The sequence below is a fragment of the Falco rusticolus genome, chromosome 5, assembly GCF_015220075.1.
Source record: "Falco rusticolus isolate bFalRus1 chromosome 5, bFalRus1.pri, whole genome shotgun sequence".
NCBI lineage: Eukaryota > Metazoa > Chordata > Aves > Falconiformes > Falconidae > Falco > Falco rusticolus.
The window spans coordinates 83261507-83288390 of NC_051191.1; the positions used below are offsets into that span (position 1 = coordinate 83261507).

The 26884-nt window shown below is 46.3% G+C and overlaps 3 protein-coding genes across 3 annotated transcripts; 1 reads left to right on the top strand and 2 right to left on the bottom strand.

The window, feature by feature from the left end:
* Window positions 1-8585: 8585 nt before the first annotated feature.
* On the bottom strand, window positions 8586-9530 carry LOC119148981 (olfactory receptor 10R2-like). The gene has a single exon (XM_037389787.1). It carries the CDS (start codon window positions 9522-9524, stop codon window positions 8586-8588), a length of 939 nt encoding a protein of 312 aa, XP_037245684.1. The 5' UTR covers window positions 9525-9530.
* A 7770-nt stretch (window positions 9531-17300) lies between these two features.
* Window positions 17301-18239, top strand: LOC119148973 (olfactory receptor 2A12-like). The gene has a single exon (XM_037389780.1). The coding sequence runs from the start codon at window positions 17301-17303 to the stop codon at window positions 18237-18239; it is 939 nt and encodes a 312-aa protein (XP_037245677.1).
* Window positions 18240-24146: 5907 nt separating this feature from the next.
* On the bottom strand, window positions 24147-25962 carry LOC119148982. The gene is given in 4 exon segments (XM_037389788.1): window positions 24147-24510; window positions 24512-24570; window positions 24572-24774; window positions 25944-25962. Coding segments are annotated over 4 exon segments (645 nt in total).
* Between the last annotated feature and the right edge of the window lie 922 nt (window positions 25963-26884).

The window sequence follows — 26884 nt, forward strand, 5'->3', positions numbered from 1 at the left end:
AGGTGGACTTGCAATGTAAAGCTGGCAAGTTGTGCTCTCGCCCACAAGAAGTAAGCACTTTTATTTGAGGTTGGCACCTCAGCTAAGATCTGTCAGGGTGTTGGCTCTTGCCTTCAATGCCACCTTCCCAAAGTGACTGTCCTGAGAGCTCTAAGTCACCAAACTAGAAGGACCTCTTGACAAAGGCTACATCTCAAAAGATTTTCTTCGACTCGTTTCTCTGGCATTGATGTTTCATTTTCATTTATGTAATAATTTTCTTTGTTCTTTATTTCTTCTCCAGATCTATGGCATGAGGAAAAGCATACGCTAACACTCAGATTTTGAGATTGCACAGTAAAGTAATTCTTCAAGAAAATACATCATATATCTCCCTCACAGACATGGACACGGCTGTAGAAACTACCTTTCTCTGAAGTGAACAAACAATCCTACAGAGGAAAAGAAATGACAAGGAGACCTGGTTAGCCGAGGAAGGAGTACGTGTTTCATTGCATAAGAAACTGGGCACCTGCTCTATTGCTGTGTGCCTCCCACGAGTCTATCCATCGTTGCATTTCTCTGGAGAACAGCAATTCTTTATTATCCTGGTAAGGCAATGCTTTGCTGGACTATTGCTGTTATCCAAGGAATTGTCTAGGGCAAATTTTGTAACATGTAACAGGTTTTTAAACAGCAGAATTGAGACCATGAGACAGGATCTTCTAGAGCAAAAGCAAAATATTCAGTTGATACTGAAATATCAGAAATTCTACCTGGAGTAGAAAGGCACACAGACACACTCCTTAATGAAAACAGAAGCAGGAGAACAGATTATCTGAGGAGTTTTATGTGTCTCTTCATGATGTTTTTTAACACTTCCACAGTTGTGAAACCTTAAACATGTGTGACGAAAGCAGGATGTCTGCGGTTTCCCGTACATTTTTTGCAATTTAGGAGAAATGATGAGTGGAACAGAAACAGATTGTGCACGCATGTTACCACCTGAGTGATTAGCGCGAGGCTTACATACACTATTCTACCCCGTGTTAGGAGTGTAAAGCATTCTAAAAATAAGCAGTAGTATAAACTAATCTTCCTTTGTATTTGTGGACCTGCATAACAGAGGCTTAGGCTTTCATTTTTCATATACTGAAAAAATTAACCAATCATAATTCTTTATAACAATGCTAAAATCAAAATGTCTGGTCTAACTTAACTAAATAAATTTAGATCATTAAGATACTGGATCAGCTATGTAGTTGGAACATTAGAAAAATATGTTTAATACAAAATATCAAAAGAATAGTCAAAGTATCCAGAAACCAAACTCTAATAAAAATCAACCTGACCTTTTTGGGGGGTCTATTTTGTTTTTTTTTGTTTTGTTGGGTTTTTTTCCCCACGTGTGTTTGTTTAGGGAAGTGTCATTGGTAAACGGTTTATTTGTAAATACCTAAGATGATTTTGTGCACCAAAATAATTCTGGAGCTTTTGAAATTTTCACTCTACATCCTCTCTTAGGCATCAGGTTAAAGGATTTCAGCTTTCAGAGGATCTTCATTGATGTGAAAGAGTCAAGTCAGCACCGAGGATCTCTGAACACTATAATGTGTTCATGTAGGCATTAAGAAAAATAAACATCTCTATAATAATATATTTTTATTTATTTATTGCATATTGTAATCTAATATTTGACTACTGCTCCAGACAATCAGAAATTATAACCATTTAAGAGAAACCATACATAAAGTCTAAAATGAAAAAAGTAAAGTAAGGCTTTAACAGAAAACCTATATAGTCATCCTATCGTAGTATGACTACTTGTCAGCTGAGAAATGCTGTCTCTTCTCCATTTCTTAAATGACCCTTACACAGAGTGAGGAAAATTCTGGCTGTTTGTAGTATTTAAAAAGGACATAAATGTGAGGATTTCAACATTTATTTGTTCTAGGCAGCTGACTCCAACAGACTTCTGGACTTAGAGGAAGCCCTCGCTGATTATTTATTTGATAGAAAAGCTGTTGTGCTGCATCTCAAAATGTATTGTGAAGATCTGGAAGGCTATAAACATCCTTTGCTAGTTGGCAGTGCTGAAGGTAAATAGATTTCTTGACTGAATCTAAAACACTGAGTATTTCTGATTTGTTGCAAGCAAATATGGCTACAGTTCATTCTCCTGGAGTTCTTAAGGAAGGGAAAAATCAAAATGGAGTGAAACTCAATAACGCAAATGGCAAGGCCACATATATAGGAACTGGTAGCCAGAACTTTCTGAATCAGAAAGGGTTCAAAAAGAGATGGATCTGAGCATAATAGTATTTCCCGTGAGTGTGAGTAGGAGCTAGGAATATACTGTGGCTGTAAAGATCCCATACCAGTTACATCAGAGGATGTATGCAGGGCAAAGGTAGTAAAAATTAGGTGCTGGTATATAAAGCAATAGTGACACCACATCCAGAATACTCTACAGCATTGTTCTGATCACCAGAATTTAAGAAAGGTAGAATCTGTTTGGAATAGGTGAAGGGAAGCACTATCTGTAAAAACCGTCAGATACAGTTTCTGTTATACTTGAGCAGGCTAAATGATCTTGAATTGTTTATCCTTGCTAGTTAAAAACAAGTAATAATGTAGGAGAGTGCTGAAGAATGTTTGCCCAAGAGTTTATGAATATTTTAAAGCTGTAAATTAGAACAAAAATTTCTTACACAGGTAATATGTAAGAACACAGGGTAAATGAAGTTCTGTAATAGCTTTTAGATAGGAGTATCCATTATAAAACAACCCTCCATGTGAGCTGATTTTACACTCTCATCGTCCTTTTTGGAATAATAGGCCTTTCCCAAAATATAGGTTGGTAGTCATACATGAAGTTCATTAATTGCTATTGCACTCATAAAAACCCATGCAAAGTCAGATACCCGGGGAAGGATCCATTCAACTATAAACTGCTTTTTTTTTCTTTTTTTTTTTTTCCACAATTAAACCACAAACCCACTATTACAAAGTAAAACCAAGCAAACAAAGGTACCAAAAGAATCCTCAAACCCCAAAATAGCGGAATACAGCAGAATTATCTGCATCCCTAAATCTCACATCTGCTCATCTGAGCATGTAATATAGCACAACTGAGGCAATACGTGACTTTGGAAGAGCTAGGGAAGTGAAAGAAATATATCAGACCTGCTGGAATATACTCAGGCCAGCAAGCTACAGTGAATAAGACCAACTAGCTGACTGCATAAGTACTTTTAAAACTCAACAGAACAATTCAGTAGCACAAAATAAAAAGCCATGAGCTTGGAAGACTAATAGTTAAAAAGACTGCTTGAAACAATAAGTTCATCTGCTGAAAATGACTGTGAAAGCTGGTCACAGGATGTGCATGGACCATTTGCATCCTGTGAGCGTGATAAACTCTGGGAAATGTTTCCTAACAGAAACGGAGACAAGCTGGTGCTCAGGCTCTGCTTCATCTGGAATCCCCTTATGGTTAAAGCATCTCTGGTCAGAAAAGTTAAATTTTCTTTCTTATTAGAAAGAATTATTGTTATTTCTGTATTTATAATAATAAAGAATATTACTATATATTACTTCTTTCTTTCTAAACCAAAATTAGAGTGCAGAAAAAGGCTGTGCTGATGATGGGAATGTGAGGCCTCTCTTGCAGGAGAATACCCTCTAGAAAGGGAAATGGTTGGCCTTTTACAGATAAAGAGGGGTTAAACATCAGTGGGAAATAAGTAGTTTAGGTTTGTGTGATATGACATCTTCTACAAAGGCAGTGACCACAGCTGGAGGCACAGGAGAGGACACCCTCAGCTCTTCTGCTTCCCACTCCAGCTAAGGGCCCCACGCTGTGACATGAGCACTTTAGTAAGAGTAAACAGAGCCACCATTACATGTGGTTTGTTCTTTTGCATGGCAAAGAACCAGCGGTAGACAGAGAGTTGCAGTCCTTCCGCGAAGGCAAGGTAGGGGCTGTCCTGTGTGCAAGGCTCTTGCTAAATCCAGTGCAGTGGTCTAATGGTACAAGGAAAGCCCTTGCAATGCCATGCGTGTGTGGGGCATGCTTCACAGGTTTTACGCAGAAAAGCATGGAGAGTCGAGTCAGGAGACAGCAACTGCCTCTCACACAGTGGGTGAGAGCACGCCATCAGTCGAGAGTTTTGTTTAAACAGTGACATCCAGAACTGTCCCAGTGGGGAAGAGTCTTCAGAGAGATTACTCAGGGTCCCCGGATGCATTTTAGTATTTGAACAGTTAAGCCCCAGAGCTGAAGCAAACCTCTTGCTCCTGGACCCCTGCAGCCTAGTCTGGCAGCTGGAAAGTCCTCTTTGGGGTCCTCCAAGTTGCGGTCCAGCTGCACCCAATAGCAAGCAGCTGTCCTGGGTCTTGGGGGACAGGGAGGAGGAGGGAAGGCAGGATGGGACATGTGTGCAGGAAACATGCTGCCAGATCAAAGATGGATGTCCTCGTCTCTGGTCACTCAAGCTTAACAGCCCTTCTTGGACTCTGGCTAGAGAGTGCTGTAAAGAGTCAGTGACATCTTATTGCTGCAGCCAGGACATGGGGCACTTTGTGCTGCATGTTGGGCTAGTGTCTCCTGGCTGGCCAAAGGCGGGCAGTTGGACACAGGCAGAAAGCTCTGCAAAGCGAGGCTGTAGCACAGCCCTTGCTGAGGGGGGAGGGCACCCACCTGCCTGGAGGGCAACTGGTCCTGATGGGCACCACCTGCCTCCAGCTCAGGTTTGCACTTGGTCTGAAAGCAGCTGCAAGGGGGACAAGGGATCTCCCGCCCAGAGAATGGGCACAGGCCATGAAGGATGGCGAGGGTGAAAGTTTCTGGAAGAGCAAAGGGCCCTGGCGGTTCCTCTAGCACCGTCCCAAGGGGGAATATGGCAGCAGAGACAGCAGAGTAGCCCACAGTCCAGCCACGTTTGCCCTTCCTGGCTGGGGAGGGTGGGAAAGCACTTGGGCTCATCATGGCCAGCACCCCAATTCCCACAGCTGCCTGCCCAGGCTGAGCCTGGTGACCGGTGTCTCCACACCTTTCTTTCCGTGGCTCTCAGAGAGCCCCCAGCCTGATCCAGCCTGAGCGCACCGCGCACCTTTCTTCCAGGCAAAGCACGCAAGGACAGGCCCTCCTGTGCAATCTTCCCATCGCGGGCATCTCCACTCGGGACCCTGTCAAGGCAGGGAAAGCTGCTTTCTGACAGTCTCTGTTAGCTATTTTCCCCACTTCTCCTGCTCATTTCCACGCTGCAAGGTCTTCTGCATGTAGCCTTTACGTCTAGTTTCCCCTGGAACTCCGTGGGAAGAGGGGGAAGAGGAAAGAAGGGCACATGTGCCATGGGGAAGTGTGTTGCCTGCTGTTGCATTCCACTCAAAACTGCTACCAACACATGACCCAGCTCGTTGCAGGATTTCATCATAGAGGCACAAAGCGCTTTGACTCAAGGAACAGTTCAAACAGCCTCTTCTTTCAGTCCCCCTTTGCTAACATGTTCCAGAAGCGGTTTCCAGTGGAGACAAGGGCAAAAAGATACATCCATCCCCCATTGTCTTTGCACCTCAGAGACAATACATAGCACGTAAACACATCTCTAGGACACCTGGGAAATGAACTCAGTGGCACCACAAACCCGTTGCTGGTGAAAATGCTACTGAGGATAAATACTGATGCTATGGGGAATTTCTGAAAAAAGCAGATAATCCTGACTAATAATCAGTCTCCAAAGGCAACAGTGTCCCCTGCTGCAGCGCTAGGAGATGTAAAGTATTGTCAGTACAGCAGGGCCATCAAAGGTTAAAAAACCAGCCCACATCTGCAAATTGGAAAGCAAGCCAAGAGTAACCACCGGTTTGATTCTCCCCTTTCCTGGTGTTGAGGGGTGCGTCACGAGGTAACCTGGCATGCGAAAGAGATACCTTATCTCGTACGTATGATTGCAAAACATCCTTAAATCTCACCCATACTGATATGTGTTAAAAAACGGCACCAGGATTTCTGTCTATAAAAGGCACCATATTTTGCATTTCTGTAATCGCAGGGTATTTTTTCTAGCTATGCGGCAAGACTGGAGTGGAGGAGGGGAGAATTCAAGAAAGGAAACAGCTGCAGAGAGGCAAAGGGGTCAGCAGTGGCTCACAGGTGCAGATTCAATGTTCTGGACAGCAGGGCACCCTGGAGCTGTAGAGAATCGTCGGGGGCAACATGGGACAGTGGGAGAGGACAGAGTCCCGTATTTGCTGGGGCAAGGCAGAGGCAGAGCTAGAGGGAGGGACTGGGCAAAGCCCTCTGTGTTACACCTTTCACGCATAAAGAAATGAAATGAGGCTGGTTTGGACTCCCCAGAAGGAGTTCAGCAATCCCAGCCACACTAGCACATTTTCGGGTTCCGCGTAACACCAGCGCGAGCTGAGCTTTTATTGCTGACAAGATGCCATTGACATACAGGTGTAGAAGCGCTTGTGCATGTGCTTGTGGACAGAAGGGTTATATTTATTATGGACACGAGAGTGGACAAGGCACAGGACGAGGTGTGTTCCACCTATGCACGGACGCTGCGGAGGGTCCGTGGGCTGGTAGGTAGGCGGCAGTCCCAGGGAGAGCCTGCAGCGTTCTGCTGCTGCGGCAGAAGGGCAGAGCTGCTGCCCAGGTGGTGCTGGCGGGGCTGCCCGTGGCGAGGAAGGCAGAGGAGCAGAGGTCACCATGTGTCCTTCTCTTGGGAGAGGAGCTGCCGTGGTGTTGGCTTTGCTCACAGCCCCGGGGACCTCCCCAGGTCTGTTCTGGGGGCCCTGCACAGCCAGTCCCCAACACCGTCGCCAGCGGGCACGTCAACGCTTTGCAAAAGAAGAACTGTGAACTTTTAACAACTCCCATCGTGGCCTGTGCTGCGGCACAGCAACGGCACTGGGAATCACCGGTGCCACGTGCAGAAGCCCCGTCAGACTCGTTATCGTTGAACCGCTGCCACCTTAACGACGCCTCATGCGGCTCCTCGCCAGGCACCGCGGGACCCTCCCCTGTGCCGTTTGGGCGGGCAGCGCCTCGGCCCGCCGGCTCCGATACCCAAAGTACTGAGTAGGGCCGTGAGACCCACACGCTGGGTTCGGGCTCCGGCACCTGATCGCCTTTGTGGGAGCCCAGGCAGAGCCACCGCTGCTGCTGCTGTGGCACTTGGTGCCCGACCACTGTCAGGTAAAAGCTGGGATTTCACCCTTCGCTTATCTGAGGTTCAGTTCCCTTCTCAGCCATTTCTTCCGGAGTTCTTCCAGACACTTCTCCACCTACAGCTGCTCCCTGAAGAGCCCTTGTCACCCACCCACCTGCTCTTCCCTTCCCTGTCGTGCTCTTCAGCTCTGCCTCCCTTGACACCTCAGGGGTGACCTGATTCCTGATGGATACCCACTGTGAAATCCCTCCCCAAACACAACCCCCAAACCCGACAGTTCCCCAGGGACCAAAATGAGCAGATTCTGCTGCTGGGAGCACCACAAGTGACTGTGGGGAGGTGGCAATGGAGAAAAAGCCCCTGATTGCAAAGCATGCAAAAAATTAGCTACCATTTATGTGCTTAGATGCCCTTGTGGACCTGGCCTTTCTTAAACAAGGAGATGTAAAGCTCTTCCAACATAGCTTGTGATGGCAATCATGCCCTGTGATGTGAAGGAAGGTCTGGAAAGAAAGGCACCCGTATCTCTGGTCAGGGAGGTAAGACTTGAGGGAGGGAACTGGAAGCAAACCTCGGGCATGAGCAGCAAAGAGCCCTGAGCGAGATGCTGGATCCACATCCTGCAGATACATAACATACTGCTTCCTCAAAGTCTGCTGTGGTGTGCACAGCCAGCCCAACCTTTGGGTATGACGGTGTTTTGCTGGGTGGCAGAGCTAGGGCAGATGCTTTCCAATAGAGGAGAATCAGAGACACGTCAACTCCCTGGCTGGATTTAACAGCACCTTTGTCTCTCTCCCACCAAGACATTGTGCACAAGTTGCAACAACAATAGCAGAAATGGGGTGCAGGGCCAGGGGATCCCCAGAGGTCTCTTCCAGTCTAACTTCTTCTAGGGTCTGTGAACGCAGGAGAAAGGAAAGTGACTTCTGTGCAGTGCTCTTACAGGCCCAGCTATTCAAATGTGGTAGGTACCATGCTAATGTTTGTGCTTTTCATGCTGAAATCAGGAATGATCCACTTCAGAGAAGGCATATTTCATTATTCCCATTTCTTTTTTCCTTTTAAAATTCTGCCAGATTTTTAGTAGTCCATAGTTTAGTTTATGACATGAGTGACTTAGAAAAGGGAATTTTTCCCTTCTGCTACCTCAGCGTTCCAGAAACAGCTACAGTGAGTTTCTAGCTTTATATAAAAATAACTTTTCAATGGTCTTTTAGCTCTCTTACCAGCTCAAAACTGTAAGCAACACAGCTGGCAGCAAGTGGTGGCTGCAGGTCAGCTTTTTGTAATGCAGTTTCTCCTGTTATGGGTTATCATAGAATTATCCAGGTTGACAACCAGCATTATTCCATATTGAATTGTAGCCTACTTTTTCAGTGCCAAAGTACAGCCCATTCACACCAAAACCTCAAGGAGATCCTTTCATCTGATCCATGTGCACAATTTTCTTCCCAGTCCTTTCCGAAGGGCCATGTGCACATCCTTGTTCCTCAGGCTATAAACCACAGGGTTCAGCAAGGGAGTCACCACAGTGTAAGTGACAGAAATCAGAATGTCCTCCTTTAGGGAATGGGTGGATTTTGGCCTTAAATAGATGGTGGAGGCGCACCCAAAGTGCACAACAATAACAGTGAGATGGGAGGCACAAGTGGAAAAGGCTTTACGTTTCCCTGCAGCAGAGGGGATCTTGTGGATGGTCTTGATGATAAAAACATAGGAGAGAAGAATCAACAAGAATGAGCCAAGCACAACCACAAAACAAAAAATGAAAATTACTGTCTCAATTCCATTATTTTGTGTGCAAGCTGCCTGAATGACAGGAGCCATGTCACAGAAGAAGTGATTAATTACCTTCTCTCCACAGAAAGTCAATGTGAATATAAAGTAGGTTACTATCAGGGACACAGTAAAGCCAGTCACCATTGCAAAGGTCACTAGCTGACTACAGACTCTGTTGGTCATCAGGAATTTGTAATGTAAAGGTTTGCATATAGCCATACATCGGTCATACCCCATTGCTGTTAGAAGCATACAGTTAGTGCCTCCAAAGCCAAGAAAGAAAAACATTTGAACAGCACATCCAGTGAAAGATATGGAGTTCTGTTCTGTTATTAGATTTACCAGCATCTTGGGAATGATAGCAAATGTATAACAAGTTTCTGAAAATGAGAGAATGGAAAGGAAGACATACATGGGCATGTGAAGGTGACGATGAAGACTAATAATTGTCATTAGCAGGACATTTCCAGTGAGGGTGAGCAGGTAAGTCAAGAAAAAGAAGAAAAATAATGGAATCTGTAGATCTGGAAAATCTGAAAATCCAATCAAGATGAACTCCATCACTTTGGTCTCATTCATCATAAAGTTTCTGATCTAGAAAGAGGTCATTGAGAAAAAGAAACCGGACTTAAATGGTGAGAAAAGCAACAAAACCATTTCTCCTTCATAATCCCAAAGCACGGTATAATCCTTCATAATCCCAAAGCAGGGAGCAGTCCTCTGACACATATGGACAGTATTTCTACAGTTAAGAAATAGGAACAGTAAGTAAGATAACTTTGTTTCTTTTCAAGTTCCCTGCTTCTTTGCAAGATCTCTGTTTGGTTTAGGAATATTATTAAATGTGGTATGATAAGATATTTCTTTGCTGTTTGTTCAATATGCAGTGAAATGTTAAGAAAACCAAGTTCATTATCTTACTCCAAAGTCAGAGTAGCAGCTCGTTCTAACAGCACTGAACATACAGGGGAAAAGCACTTGGGGATTTTTTGAGGCTGAATTCTCAATGGTTTATCTCACTACATAATGAATTTTGGTGTTCTGGGACTAGAGGGTCTAAAAGTGCAAAAGTATTCAAAATCAGACAGTTCAAATACAGGGCAAAGAAAAGACTATTTTATGCTTGGAGAAAATCCTCACTGTTCATCTGACATTGTAAAATAAAATCCAGCAAGCCTTTCAACATACGAAGGATTTCTTTCTGCGGTTCAGTATTCAAAAGCTAGTAATACCCAATAAAACAAGCCACTGATTCATTCAGTTTCACTTTTAGTGCCAGTAGCACCTTATATTAACACATTTAAATATATTTTAATGTTTTAAGTAAAACCTAGCTATAATTAATGGCTTCATCACAATGCAGAGTGAACTAGGAGGAAAGGCAAACCCAGGGTACTGTTTCTTTCAAAGCAAATAGTGCTATAAAGGAGAGAAACAGGGCTAAATCCTTCATCACTGATGTCGTGCTGCGCTAGAAATCACTGGGGTCTTTATAGTTCTCAGGACCCTATGGTTCAGCTTACCTACATATATAATATCAGAATCCAAATGCTGACTTGCAGAAACTGCTGGAATTTTTTACCGAAAGAAACATACCTTTGATGACAACTCTAAGATCACAGATTGATGCAAACTTTGCTCAGCCTTGCCAGTAATGTCTTCCCTGAGATGCCAGAAGTGGTCTTTTTTATCTTCCTGACAAGGACTGGAAAGGAAAGGGGATAGACATTGTAACTACATTCCTATTGGGAGGAAAATGAGCTGTTAGAAGTGCAGGGCATAGAAGAAGTCTTCTGAATACTTGCAATTCAGGCAAGTCACACCTTTATATATCCTGTGAGACCTCTAGGGCAGAGCCTTTGTAGTAAATCAAAACCTAGGACTAATTGGTAACAGGATCATCAACGGGACATAATAAAATCCCATAAACTTCACAGTTTTAATTCAGAAATTAAAGAAAACAAATGAAGGGAAGCTTCAATGCAATTATAATTGAAAGCTCTTTTCCCCAAAAATGTTCTGTTCAAAAATATCAAAAGTGTCTTTTTTAACATTACAACTGAAAAACTGTTCAATTTTCAGGTGGATCTTAGGGAAGATTCCTTCCACACAGTCTAATGCACAAAGCCAACTAAATGCATATTTTTCAAAAATACATTAACTGTTCTTTGGAATTATTTGTAAATAGCAAAGTACATTAACATGGTAAATTCTTGTTAGCACAACTGGAGTTGCAAGTCACAAAACAAACTTCTGGGTCAGGAAATCAGTGAGTAAACCTAACGCAATATGCCTTTATGGCATAAAATAGAAACCCACGAGTTAACTCTATCGGAATTGTCATTGAAGAGCTCAGAATATAAAGAAATTCCACTTCTCAGACCTTGTCATTTAGGTTTATTTGATAGTTCATAATTTCAGTCTTCCCTGTAAACTTGGACCCGTTTTCATTAGCAACTTCTTGGTCAAATTTTCAGCAAACTACATTTTCCTTATTTTTTATATTCTAAATTTCCATATTCCAAAACTAAACAGACTGAAATAGTAAAAAAAAAAATTAAATATCAGCATAAAATGTCCAGCATTGTTCTCTGAGTTAATATAATTCAATTACAAGAAATACAAGGATATGCATTACTTCAGAGCTCCTACAACTGGGGAGTATTCCACAAGCTTTAGTGGCACGAAGTGGGAAGGCATTGAGAGAGACAACTGAGGAGTTTTCTGTGAACCAAGAAGGTGATATGGCAAGTGGGGAATGGCAAAAGAAAATAGACCAACTATATCTCCTATTGTACCTTAAGCGGAATGATAAGTGGGTCAAGGCTTTCCTTGGTACAAGGATAATCATTCGATGTGCATTGGCACATCTACGAATGACAGTTTGTTTTCAGTCCAGAAGGCTGATCAAGCATCAGACCACAGTGTTACCTAAAATTCCTGCTGTGCTTTTAGGCTTCGGATTTTGATTGGAAACTATCGTGCAGTGTTGCTATGGTCTGAGGGACTGTAGTCCAGAAGGAGCTCCTGAACTCGATGGGTGCAGGATCAGGCTCCAGTCATGGCCTTCCTTTCCCAAAACACCAGGAGATTGCCTTAAAACCATGTAGACGCACTTTTCAGTAAACTTGGAAGAGTTCAGCAGCCATTCAGAAGGACTTGCATCATGTTTGCAAGCTTTCCTGTCCAACCATAACCTCAAGAAATTTTAATATAGCTAAGATTATTAGGAAATCCAGTGATGCCATAAGGTTAGACTTTAACAGAACCATGGACATCAGAAGATCTTCAAGAGAAAATAAGCACTCACAACACTGGTTAACACCACAACAGCTGCAGAGCTGAGGTCCGAGGCACTGTTGAACCTCATCTGTCTCATGGGTCCTTCCAAAATATCCAAGTCAGGGCTAGAAACCAGTCAAGGAGCAAGGTATGCACCTTTTTCACCTCACCTCTCTCCCCAGCTCTGGCTATAGACACTTGGAAACCCTTCCAAGGCAGCCCAGCTGGCACTCGCCAAACCTCCTGTGGCTGCATTGACTGTCAGAGGGGCCTTGGTCAATATTTGACTGTAGCAGGATGCATTCTGGATGGGACCACGTTCATCGAAGGCATAGGAGCCTCACTGCTGGTCCCTTTTGGGAGGATGAGAGCTACACTGGGTAGGTTGCACCAGTGGCAAGGCTGAGGAGGTGTCAGCAGTTAAGTGGGAACCTGGGGCATGAATCAAAGCTAGCATTGTCTCAGGTGACATTGCATGCCTGGGAGAGAGGAGCTGTAAAGCTCAGCACCTTATGAATAATAAGGCAATAGGGACACTGATTATAGGGCATAATAAGGCCAGGGATCTTCATAAGTGGAGTGAAATTGTGATGTAGGAGGACTAGCAGACTGAAGGAGGACAGAATGGGACTAAATATCCTGGAATGTGGCATTCTAATTCCATCACTGAATTAGAGGCCGTGAACAGCAAGGAAGGTGGATTTCCATGAGTCTAGCATCAACCTTAACCTTTGCACAGTGAGCTGGTGATGTCTTGTTCTGCCCACTATGTGTGGCCACTATCTTCCTCCTGCTCATGGCAACACTACAAGAGTAGGAGCTGGCCAGAGCTTTGAAATCAAACCTTCTCCCCTCCCACCCTGAAGAGAGCATCCCAAAAGTTACACTTGGTAGGTTTTCCTAGAACACACGTGTTCTGCACAGGGGAGGGTGATGAGATGGGAGAAGGAGATGGTGCCAGGTTTCTTCTGGATCTCAGTAAGAATGGCTTAATACATGATTTAATAAAACTGCTGTTGTAGTGAGATAGAGTAGGAAAAGACTTATAGGTAGCAAGTAAATCTTATGTCCCTTCAGATTCTGGGTACCCTGCATTCATGCAGCATTGGGCAGACCCCAGATGGATTTTCCCTTGGCACGCTGTACAGATCCCGTCTGTGGAGAAATTCCTCCTTATTTGGTCATTCAAGATATTGTACAATTTTTCTTAGAGGAAAACAACTCTATTCATAAAGGATGTTCACATGAGGGCTTCTTGCTGCACTTTAGAGGGAGGGCCACGCAGGTGGTGCAATCTCTGGTACTAAGCAGTAGCTTCTGCAGGCTCGTCTGTTACAATCACCAACCAAAGTTTATCCTGCAGCCAAGGGACGTGTGTGGGGACACAGCCTGAAGGCCATGCTGTGCATACAGCAGAGCACAGACCTACGCCGGCTCAGGTTGTTCTGTGGATCACCAGCTCCTTGCCGTACAGTGGCCCCCCAGTCAGGATCTCTACAACAGGCTGACAAACTGCAAGGTAGCTCAGCAACTAGAACAGATCCAGATGTTGAGGGGATGGTTAAACAAAGGGCTTCAAAGTGAATCTCTCAGCTATTCCTGTGCTTACAGCATTCTTGATCCTTTTGGGCACCTCCCAATCTACCCTAGTAGTCCCAGCTTCCTCATTCCTGCGTTCCCTTCCCTCCCTCCTTGCCCCACTTTGGCCCCTGCAGCAGCGCTCGGATAAGCATCCTTGGCAGCCCTTGGGGAAGCAGCCCCCTCCCTGCGTTCTGTGGCATTCCCCCAGCGCAGGGTGCTGTAGCCAGGACAAGGCAGTCAGACACAAGAACAGCCGCTGTAACAGAGCACGCTGCACACACTGCTTCTGAGAGAGAGGCTCGGGAGAAAACGAGCTTGGTCTCCTGCCTCTTACAGGCAGCATTTCACATCGACAGTCTTCAGCATTGGGCCCTCTCCAGACTCATTTTCCCAGTGTTGAAAGGGTTAGGTTGTATGGTTAAAGGTTCATCTCCACAAACACAAAGGAGTACGAAGGAGCGATGGCAGAAAAAGGGTCCCCAGTAACCTCAGCAGGTGCTCCAGCACCCTGATGTGGCTTGTCCCAGGGCTGTCACAGGAGAGGGGTCAACCACGTTGTCTGGGTATGAGACCCACCAGACAAGTATTGATTCTCCCCCACTAACCTCAAAGACTGAAGGGGGGAATGCGCTTCCTTGGCCATGCCCTGCACCTGAACACCTGCTGTAGACAAAAATATAGCTTAGACTATGAATGTTCACAGGTAGCAACACCTGATGAGGTGCATGTGTACAGCAAGGTCTGTGGGTGAACGTTTGAAACTGAATTCCGAACTGTCAAGCAGAATCCTGCTACTTGCTAATTGCAACCATTATTGGGCTGGTTGTAAATTTTGTTAACACCTGGAATAAGCAAATTGGCATGTCCTGAATCCCGCAATTAGTAAAGAGATAGGAGACAGAACCATTAATTAGGAGGCTGATCAGGCATTGTACTACTCACATAGACAATTTAGATTGGGGAAACTGAGGGCGGCAGGTTTCAGAAAGAAGAGGTGATGCCAGAAAGAAGGGTTCACAAAAAGAAAAAGGGATCTTGAGAAGAAGAAGGGGACCCAGAAATAAAAAGGCGACGACCCTGGCTGGAGGAAGTATCCTGGAGGTGAAGGAAGATCTTGGAGACCAGAGAGCCACATGGAGACAAATGCCAGGGGATGCCCAGGGACCTTGACCACCAACCTCTGAAACTAGTGATGGTGAGCAGCTGCACAGAAGGAACCCAACGTGACTTTCTGCCTGAATTTCCCAGGCCTGCAGTAAACTCCATGCTGGGAAGGGAAGTTGTGGTCTCTGGGTTGTAGCACTGTGTATGTGCAAAAACTGATCTGCTCACAAGTATGAGTGTGGGTGTGCATGTGTGTGTGAGAGAGAAATAATCAACTAGGGGCTAATCTTGTTGGTTGTTAAATAAACCCCATGATCCAAATACTCTACAGGTTGTTGTTTATTCTGACTTGCTCACGATACCACCACAGCCTGTCCCATCTTCTTCTTAAGTTCCATTTCTCGTTTCCTGAGGGAGGACGTCTCTACTTAGTGTGTAAGGTCTAAGCACCAGCAACCGGAAAGGGAGCCTGGGCCACAGAGGACCATGGACCGGAGGCACCAGCAGCTGTGGAGACTGCAGTGAGTGCGCATTGTGAGGGTGTGTGTGTCAGGGAGTACAGCCTCTGGTGAGCATCAGGCTGGACTAGTCAGCAGCTAGAATAAGGGTCTTGGGATCCAGGGACTGGAGTGGCCACAGGTCTGGGCCAGATGTTGAAGAGACCAGAGGGTCTGAGACAGCTACTGGGTGGCCCAGAGAGGCCCAAGCCAGCTATGGGAGACACCAGGGAATCTAGCAGGGTTGGAGGCCTGGAACAGCTATTGAAGAGACCTGTTTGTGTATGTGTGGTTTTACCCCAAGGGAGCTGGTAAACCATGGGATCCTGAGGACAAAGACTGGATAGGCTGTCTAAGGTCAGCTACTGATGGGACCCATATGGCTTCTGCATATGTATAGATCTTCCACTGAGTGTCTTTCACCCTGATTAGCCCGAGAGGGAACAGGATCAAGGCTGTTTATGCTGTGGAGGCTTTGTTTTCAATCAGTGTGGCTCTGTGTGACAGGGCATATGTATGTATGTGTGCATATCTACGATGAGTGCCAGCTGGAAAACACATGCTCAGCCTCTCTATTTGGCCAAACGTGGGGATGTGGAGCTGCAGCAGTGTACTGCATCGAGATACTAGATTTGGCAACTCCTAACCGCAGGTTTTATCCTATACTAGTATCTCAGCAACAAAAAGCTCTATACGCTGTTGGAGGCAGGGAAGTTCTATGAGTCAGCAAAGACATAAAGGGGAAAGTGATGAAGGAGACCATGTTTAAGAGAAAAGAAACCCATATGAATGAAGGGCCAGTAAGTACAGTGCTGTGCAAGAACAATGTCACATCCATTTCAGAATAAAGTTATGTTTATTTTCTGGAAGGATCCCCAGAGTTCAGGTATGTAACTCTGGGGATTTATACTTGAGATTAATTTTTGTGCTGCCTGTTGGCAATCAAAACGGTGTCCCTTCAGACACATTAGTCAGAAAACTTTGGCTTTAAAAACAAATGAACATAGAGAGATGAACAGAATGGAACAGCTCTTTGTTTTGCCTGTTGTCTGAGAAAGTACACAGAACTTTGTAATAAGGTTTTCCTGATTAAAAAAACCACAGAGCTGAACAAATCACATTTTTCCAGATGCTACAGGTAAGGAAACTCTTGTGTATAAATTTAAGTAACATTCTTTTAGCAATAATTATGTGCTGTACATCCCAGTGTAGCTCTCAGTTTGTTCAGCAATCTGAAGTGAAGTTAGATATAGAATAATGGATCAAGCAACCGAGGATTCAGTATGAATGCATTTTGCTAAGGTAAAGAGGACTTACCAATAGATTAGAAATGTTAATTGGTTTAATGGTAAAACTGGAATTATTCTGTGAACTGTGGGTTCATTTTAATATTTTTAATCTTAATTTTTTTAAAATAAATATTTAAATTTATTATTTTTTTATTTAAAAATATTTTTTAAAATAAAAAACATAATTTAAAACAGCTCCTTTGAAGATATTCTGACTTCCCCTTAATTGACACCTGCAATCTTCATCATCATAGACAGCTGTTATTTTCTCCAACAGAGAACCCCCATGCCCCAAAAGAAAAAAACAACAGCTCAGAAAAAGAAAAACATTAAAGGCAAACTAGGCAGTAAAGTTGTGCAAGATTGCTCAGAACTGCTCAAAGTTTGTGCAGAGATTAGAGCTTGCAGTTCAGGTCTATATCACTCAGCATGGTGAGGGTAGTATGCACCTTCCACTGGGGTCAGAAAGAAAAACAAGGAGCAGGGAGCTGCAGTGTAAAAGGGGAGCAACGTTCTTAGGAAAACTCAATTTTCTTTCCTTTTCCTTCTCCTTCCATTGCAGATCTCCCTGGCCGCAGTTTGTGCTGCCTCATCTCCAGTACAGCATGCAGAATGAAACGACTGTCACAGAATTCATCCTCCTGGGGTTCTCCAGCAGCCCAGCCCTGCAGCTCTGCCTCTTTGGCCTTTTCTCTGTCCTCTACTCTGCCACTCTGATGGGAAACACACTTGTCTTTGTGCTTATTTGCCTGGACCACCGCCTCCACAGTCCCATGTACTTCTTCCTCTGCCACCTCTCCATCCTGGACATCTGCCTTGCCTCCAACAATGTCCCCCTTATGTTGAGGAACCTCCTCGGACAAGGCAGAACCATCTCCTTTGCTGGGTGTGGGACACAGACACATCTCTATTTAATCTTTGCACTTACGGAGTGCGTACTGCTGGCCATGATGTCTTATGATCGCTATGTGGCAATCTGCTATCCCCTCCGCTATGCCCTCATCATGAACTGGAGGGTGTGCCTCACCCTTGCCGCAGTTTCATGGGCTTTTGGGTTCATATTTGGTACACTGCAAGCCTCTCTTGCTTTACACCTGCCCTTCTGTGGTCTCTACGAGGTTGACAACTTCTTCTGTGAAATCCTTGCTGTCTTAAGGCTGGCCTGCACTGACACAACTGCCAATAAAGTCCTGATCTTTGCTATCTGTGTGTGCTTTCTCCTCTGCCCTTTAGCTTTAATCCTATTTTCCTATCTGCACATCCTGGCCAACATTTTGTGCATCCGCTCTGCAACAGGATGGCACAAAACCTTTTCCACCTGTGGCTCCCACCTGACCATGGTGGGTCTGTTTTATGGAAACGCTATCTTCATGTACATGGGGCCTGGGAGCAGTAACTCATCTGGGAGGGAGAAAGTCCTTTCCCTTTTCTACAGTCTCATCAGCCCCAGTTTGAACCCCCTGATTTACAGCCTGAGGAACAAGCAGGTGAAAGAAGCCTTGCTGAAGCTTCAGAGAAGGAGAAGAGTCTTACATTCCGTGTAGCCTGGGCTCTGGGCTTTCATTTACTGCCTGTCTTTCTGCTCTTTCTTCTTGAGCAATTCAGGTATTTCTCACTGAATTTTAAGGGATTAAAATGTAACACGAGGTTATTCAAGTGCATTTTTGTCTGTTTCTTTGTATAGTCTCATGGATATCATAACACAAAATGCCTAATTATTATTCCTTTTATTAGAAATAAGTAATTATTCCTTATATGCAGCTGTCCTAGGCACATAGTACATTTTACCAGAACTATTGACTCAGCTGGAAAAAGCGGTTTGTCTTCTCAGTTCTAAATAGCAGTCAAAATAAACTGCTGTGTAGCAGGCTTTTTTTTAAGTGTATCAGTTGATCTAATAAGATATTCTTTTTCTTGACCATATTTGTATTGCCTTTGTCCTTAGGATGCTAGAGCATCAACTCTTTTATCAGAAAGAAAAAGAAAGAAAACATGATGCTCATGGGCTTTGCTTCTCGGGAGGGTGAACAAGCCTGTGAAGGGTTCAGCTTCTTCACACTTTTGAGTCTGACACCTCCCATGCAGGAAATGGACAGGACCACCACTGCAGTGCAGAAACTAGCTGTGTGTGGTTTTGCCAGGCTGCAGTTCCTCACACCGAGCTAGCTGAGGTATCTGCACTCTGCAGCATAGCTCTGGCATTGACCCTGACTCAGGAGGTAGGCTCTTAGCACCCTCCCATTTACCCACATTTCAAATGTCTTTCTTCTTGGGGCTCTGTTTGCTGACAGCTGTGCTTTGGAAAATATTCCCTGGTCTCTGTGTTGACACTTCTAACTAGAAGGTCTAACAGTTAAGAAGTTCCATCAGTCTCTCAGCTTTCATGGGATTAATCACCTGCAGGATCATTCCTTCCAGGAAATAAGGCTGCTAACAGGGATGGAGTTTCAAAAGGGACTACACTGAACATGTAATTCCTCTGGATCTTTCTACACGGCACAAGTTTAAAGGAGAAGAAAAAAAATCTTCTTACCAGTCACCCTAAACAAGCCTTTGAAGGTTCCTGCTTTATGTGTTCATTCAGGAGAACAAATGCAGGTACCTGTGATTGAAAAGTTCCTGTGAAATATGAAGCAGTTGTGACAGCTGTCCTCTTTCAAAAGAAGAGAAATGGGAAAGCTAGCACCCTTTGAGCAGCAGGAGCCAGCCATGGCTGCGTTCCCTGATATGAACACACTAAATGTCAAAAATTGATCAGCTGCTTCCCATGTGGTTTGAACACTTTTTCATCTACTAGATGAGACTATTGCTGATGTTCCACCCCTGAGCACTGATAAACCAGATACATTAGTCTATGCCTACTTGAATCCTGTAGACATTTGGCTTTTTCTACTGAACATGCAAAAATCAGAACTGAAAACCAGAAAAAGCACATTAAAATCAAACCAAATTCACAGTTGTATTTATAAAGCGAGACACTCGTAGCTTTTTCTGGAACACTGAGGTAACAGAAGGGGAAAATTCCCTTTTCTAAGGCATCCATGTCATAAACTAAACTATGGACTACTAAAAATCTGGGAGAATTTTAAAAGGAAAAAAGAGATGGGAGTAATGAAATGTGCCTTCTCTGAAGTGGATCATTCCTGATTTCAGGAAGAAAAGCATCAGCATTAGCATGGTACCTACAACAGTTGGATAGCTGGGCCTGTAAGAGAGCTGCACAGCATTCACTTTCCTTTCTTATTTCCACGCTGTATTTCAGTTCAGAGCCAGAGGTAATTCCTGCACACACAGACTCATAGAAGTTAGACTGGAAGAGACCTCTGGGGATCCCCTGGCCCAGCACCCCATTTCTGAAGCAGACTGACACATGCTCCTCTCCACGACTGTGTCATTCTTGCCAGGTCCTGAGATTACCACTGTGGTCCTGAGCAACGCTATTTGGTTCCTCATTTTGTTCCACCCTGCAGAGGAAAGAAGCAGAATGGCTTGTCTTTACCACCCAGCTGGGTGTAGAGCCATTCAGTGAAATATCAGTCTCCTTCAGGCCAATTCAGGATGGCCTCTCCTCCTGGAACAAAGCCTCTGGAGTTTCATTGGACTTATGGCACAGTGTGCCCCTGGGACCCCGACCAGTGGCTGATAGCTCCATGTCCATTTACGCTCCATTCAAGCTGACACTGTCGGAGAGTGCAGCTGGGCTTGTACCTCTTCTCCTCTTGGCTGCTGGGTGTGAGAATGAGGAATGCCTTGTTCATCTGGAGAACACCAGTTCTCTGAATGCAGAGACACAGGCTGACTCCTTTACACCCTTCCACCTTATGTTGGTACATTACACTCAGTAAACCCAAAGCATGGCCAGGGAAACGGACAACAGTGACTGTGACTTGCTCTTGCTACTGTGACTTGCGCTCAATGTCCTGGTGGGAGAGAGACAAAGGTGCTGTTAAATCCAGCCAGGGAGCTGACATGTCTCTGATTCTCCTCTATTGGAAAGCATCTGCCCTAGCTCTGCCACCCAGCAAAACACCGTCATACCCAAAGGCTGGGCTGGCTGTGCACACCACAGCAGACTTTGAGGAAGCAGTATGTTATGTATCTGCAGGATGTGGATCCAGCATCTCGCTCAGGGCTCTTTGCTGCTCATGCCCGAGGTTTGCTTCCAGTTCCCTCCCTCAAGTCTTACCTCCCTGACCAGAGATACGGGTGCCTTTCTTTCCAGACCTTCCTTCACATCACAGGGCATGATTGCCATCACAAGCTATGTTGGAAGAGCTTTACATCTCCTTGTTTAAGAAAGGCCAGGTCCACAAGGGCATCTAAGCACATAAATGGTAGCTAATTTTTTGCATGCTTTGCAATCAGGGGCTTTTTCTCCATTGCCACCTCCCCACAGTCACTTGTGGTGCTCCCAGCAGCAGAATCTGCTCATTTTGGTCCCTGGGGAACTGTCGGGTTTGGGGGTTGTGTTTGGGGAGGGATTTCACAGTGGGTATCCATCAGGAATCAGGTCACCCCTGAGGTGTCAAGGGAGGCAGAGCTGAAGAGCACGACAGGGAAGGGAAGAGCAGGTGGGTGGGTGACAAGGGCTCTTCAGGGAGCAGCTGTAGGTGGAGAAGTGTCTGGAAGAACTCCGGAAGAAATGGCTGAGAAGGGAACTGAACCTCAGATAAGCGAAGGGTGAAATCCCAGCTTTTACCTGACAGTGGTCGGGCACCAAGTGCCACAGCAGCAGCAGCGGTGGCTCTGCCTGGGCTCCCACAAAGGCGATCAGGTGCCGGAGCCCGAACCCAGCGTGTGGGTCTCACGGCCCTACTCAGTACTTTGGGTATCGGAGCCGGCGGGCCGAGGCGCTGCCCGCCCAAACGGCACAGGGGAGGGTCCCGCGGTGCCTGGCGAGGAGCCGCATGAGGCGTCGTTAAGGTGGCAGCGGTTCAACGATAACGAGTCTGATGGGGCTTCTGCACGTGGCACCGGTGATTCCCAGTGCCGTTGCTGTGCCGCAGCACAGGCCACGGTGGGAGCTGTTAAAAGTTCACAGTTCTTCTTTTGCAAAGCGTTGACGTGCCCGCTGGCGACGGTGTTGGGGACTGGCTGTGCAGGGCCCCCAGAACAGACCTGGGGAGGTCCCCGGGGCTGTGAGCAAAGCCAACACCACGGCAGCTCCTCTCCCAAGAGAAGGACACATGGTGACCTCTGCTCCTCTGCCTTCCTCGCCACGGGCAGCCCCGCCAGCACCACCTGGGCAGCAGCTCTGCCCTTCTGCCGCAGCAGCAGAACGCTGCAGGCTCTCCCTGGGACTGCCGCCTACCTACCAGCCCACGGACCCTCCGCAGCGTCCGTGCATAGGTGGAACACACCTCGTCCTGTGCCTTGTCCACTCTCATGTCCATAATAAATATAACCCTTCTGTCCACAAGCACATGCACAAGCGCTTCTACACCTGTATGTCAATGGCATCTTGTCAGCAATAAAAGCTCAGCTCGCGCTGGTGTTACGCGGAACCCGAAAATGTGCTAGTGTGGCTGGGATTGCTGAACTCCTTCTGGGGAGTCCAAACCAGCCTCATTTCATTTCTTTATGCGTGAAAGGTGTAACACAGAGGGCTTTGCCCAGTCCCTCCCTCTAGCTCTGCCTCTGCCTTGCCCCAGCAAATACGGGACTCTGTCCTCTCCCACTGTCCCATGTTGCCCCCCACGATTCTCTACAGCTCCAGGGTGCCCTGCTGTCCAGAACATTGAATCTGCACCTGTGAGCCACTGCTGACCCCTTTGCCTCTCTGCAGCTGTTTCCTTTCTCGAATTCTCCCCTCCTCCACTCCAGTCTTGCCGCATAGCTAGAAAAAATACCCTGCAATTACAGAAATGCAAAATATGGTGCCTTTTATAGACAGAAATCCTGGTGCCGTTTTTTAACACATATCAGTATGGGTGAGATTTAAGGATGTTTTGCAATCATACGTACGAGATAAGGTATCTCTTTCGCATGCCAGGTTACCTCGTGACGCACCCCTCAACACCAGGAAAGGGGAGAATCAAACCGGTGGTTACTCTTGGCTTGCTTTCCAATTTGCAGATGTGGGCTGGTTTTTTAACCTTTGATGGCCCTGCTGTACTGAAAATACTTTACATCTCCTAGCGCTGCAGCAGGGGACACTGTTGCCTTTGGAGACTGATTATTAGTCAGGAATACCTGCTTTTTTCAGAAATTCCCCATAGCATCAGTATTTATCCTCAGTAACATTTTCACCAGCAACAGGTTTGTGGTGCCACTGAGTTCATTTCCCAGGTGTCCTAGAGATGTGTTTACGTGCTATGTATTGTCTCTGAGGTGCAAAGACAATGGGGGATGGATGTGTCTTTGCCCTTGTCTCCACTGGAAACCGCTTCTGGAACATGTTAGCAAAGGGGGACTGAAAGAAGAGGCTGTTTGAACTGTTCCTTGAGTCAAAGTGCTTTGTGCCTCTATGATGAAATCCTGCAACGAGCTGGGTCATGTGTTGGTAGCAGTTTTGAGTGGAATGCAACAGCAGGCAACACACTTCCCCATGGCACATGTGCCCTTCTTTCCTCTTCCCCCTCTTCCCACGGAGTTCCAGGGGAAACTAGACGTAAAGGCTACATGCAGAAGACCTTGCAGCGTGGAAATAAGCAGGAGAAGTGGGGAAAATAGCTAACAGAGACTGTCAGAAAGCAGCTTTCCCTGCCTTGACAGGGTCCCGAGTGGAGATGCCCGCGATGGGAAGATTGCACAGGAGGGCCTGTCCTTGCGTGCTTTGCCTGGAAGAAAGGTGCGCGGTGCGCTCAGGCTGGATCAGGCTGGGGGCTCTCTGAGAGCCACGGAAAGAAAGGTGTGGAGACACCGGTCACCAGGCTCAGCCTGGGCAGGCAGCTGTGGGAATTGGGGTGCTGGCCATGATGAGCCCAAGTGCTTTCCCACCCTCCCCAGCCAGGAAGGGCAAACGTGGCTGGACTGTGGGCTACTCTGCTGTCTCTGCTGCCATATTCCCCCTTGGGACGGTGCTAGAGGAACCGCCAGGGCCCTTTGCTCTTCCAGAAACTTTCACCCTCGCCATCCTTCATGGCCTGTGCCCATTCTCTGGGCGGGAGATCCCTTGTCCCCCTTGCAGCTGCTTTCAGACCAAGTGCAAACCTGAGCTGGAGGCAGGTGGTGCCCATCAGGACCAGTTGCCCTCCAGGCAGGTGGGTGCCCTCCCCCCTCAGCAAGGGCTGTGCTACAGCCTCGCTTTGCAGAGCTTTCTGCCTGTGTCCAACTGCCCGCCTTTGGCCAGCCAGGAGACACTAGCCCAACACATAGCACAATGGGCCCCACATCTGACATGGCATTACAAAACCCTTTCTTGTTCCCTTATAGTGCTGAATTTGGTAAGAACCTGGCTCCAGCAGCAGCCCTTGCGTTGCCATTGTGGGGCAAGAGCTTCTGCTTACTTCTTACTGGATAGCAGCAGTGACATGGGCAGGTGCAGCCCTTTGCCTGGGGCATCTCTTCTTATTCTTGCTTGTCTTCTTTTTGGAGGGTGAGGCCACATGCTGGCTTTGGGTGTCAGCCCTGCTGTGACTCTTGGGCCTGCCGGCTGGCAAGAGATGCTTAAGCACAGAGCTCTTTTGCAGCACCATCTGCATATGTGATGGAGAAATGTGCTGCTGCTTGCTCTGCTTGGAAATTTTGCCAGCCATGTGCATGTTCTTGTGTGTCACCCGCTGCAGCATCGCAACCAGACAGACCACAGCCCTGTCTCCAAAGCGGTTAGCAAAGCTGCCTCTGAGCAGCTGCCTGTCTTCGTGGCTCACAGGGGAGAGCAGCCTGGGAGAAGTGGCTCATTTCCACCTTTGCTTCCCTGCCTTCGGAAGGCCCCACCAGAACATGTCGCTTTGGGCTCCCTCTCCTGCTCTGGCACCGTGCAGGCCTCCCTGCTCCAGGCACGCTGCTCGCAGCTTGCTCCCGCAGGTCTCTCCGCGCTGTGCCGTCCCGTGCCCTGCCTGCCTTGGCCGCCTGCCCTTGCTGGCCCTCGCTCGCAGGTCCTGTCTCTGGGCTCGGGTTGCCTGGGCTTGGCCGAGCCTTGTCCCGGGCAGGGAAGCCATGACAGACCCTGCTTTGCTCCAGCCCCTAGGAAGAAGATCTTGGGCTCAGGGCCTCTCCTGTGCAGGCTCTGGCCCTTTGCCCACCTGCACAGCAGCAGCAGTGGCTCTCCTTGAGTGGCAGGGACAAATAGAAAGGACCTCACCTGTCTGCTTGTGACATCACCCCTCTGGCTCTGCCCTGCATGGGTGAGCTCAGGGAGCAGCTCCGCTTCCCAGCTGAGCCCCTTGTTTTCCACGCTTGGCATGGGGCAGCTGCTCTAAGGCTGAGCGCCCTCCTCTGCGTTCTGCCTGCCTCCCTGCCCTGCGACAGCTCTCCCTTCAGCCCTTGCCTCTCCCCTCCAAACCAAACCCACGTAGCCACTTGTGGGGAGAGGATCTCCTTCCCTGTGCCGTGGGAATCCAGAGCTACAGGCTGCCCAGACATGGGTCCCACCGGCTTGTGAATAACTCCATGTGCGGTGATTCCATAACGTCTCTGGACAATGCCCCCGAGCCTTTTCTTCTCTGAGCTGGACAGTCCCAACTCTTTAAGCTCTTCTTCCAACAAAAATCCACATTTTCACAAGCCTTACTTTTCCTCTTCCAGTGCCTCCTTCCCTTCCACTTCCCCTTCCCTCTTGTCCCCTGTTGGGCAGGGCAGGTTGTAGAGTGACCCAGGCAGAAGGAATCCTAAACCAGCCACGATGCCTGCTGTGGTTAACAAAACCACAAGTACCTGGGGTGTGACTGCCTTGGGCAGGTGTCTGGGCAAGGCTGCAGAGGAGCAATGCCTTGAGAACACCTCAAGGACTTCAGAATATTCCTTTCTGCAGCATTGTGTCTCCTGTTTTTCACCCCAGAGGCAGTGCAGGCAATGTTCTTTGTCTGGACTTGTATTCTGAGGTCTGTTTAAGTGCCTTCCATAAGGTAAATGTGTTAGACATTTATTTTTGATTTCTACACATTCATCCTTCTGGGCTTTTTGTAGCAAATGGATACTTTTTCTTATGGCACAGAGGAGTAATTTTTTTCTTTGTTGACTTTTTTTTTTTTAAACTAAAAATTAATTCCAACATGTCATTTAGGTACTTTGGAAGTCCACTCTCTCCTCACATCACTTGAAGTGGGTTTCACACTTTCAACTCAAATAGGAAAGGCAGGTCTTACCCTTGGCCCCATCTTCCATGTCTTTTCAAATTTTCTGCTGTTTGCTCTCACAATCCTGGCTTCAGGGACACCTTTGCAAGTGTACAAGGCAGCCTGATGAGATGCAGAGGCTGCGCCTATCAAAGGGTGGCAGCTGGACTTGCTTTCCTTTTTTTCTAGGTTAGCTCTAGCAGAGACGTGGAAAAGATAAATCATGCTGCTTCATGGAACAGCAGTATCTTATGGACCCAGAGATGAGCCTTTCCTAGTGTTCTGGGAACACTGGTGGTGTGGAGTTTTGGAACCACTCTCTGGGATGATGGAGAGATGAATATCCTCCATGCATGAGGTCATTTCAGTAACAGTGTTTTCAAATGCCTGTATCACTAGCAGGAATGCACTCAATTTTATATTTGGCTTCTGGTGTTAATAATAAATTCTTGTGGCTTTCCAATTTTCCCAGAGTTCTTACCATTGATATAATCTGATTTCTAATGCCTCAGTCCGTGTAAGCAAAGATCCAAATTAATAACTGTGAATGCTGCTACTTAGCAGCCTTGTCCCTTACACGTACTCCATGAATCAAGGCTTTAATATTCATGATCTTTTCTCAAACAGCAGGAAATTCTTAATATTATAAATACTTGGGTGTCAGTATTTTACAAATCCATAATATTATAAATACTTGGGTGTCAGTATTTTACAAATCCATTGGATTCTGTTTTCCTGGCTTTCTTTAGCATACTGGAAACTAGAAATCTGCCTTTAAAATTAATAGCCAATATTCCCAATGTCATATGATTCAAACAGCTTGGGTAAAATACTAAATATTGTAGGAGACTTCGTATGCAAATACTTTTAGGAAGTCACAAAAAGAACTGAAATTCCATTCTTGAGTTGTTCTGTTCATAAAAGTCACCTGTCTGTTAAAGCTATCACTGATTTCTAGTTGCTGGGAAGAC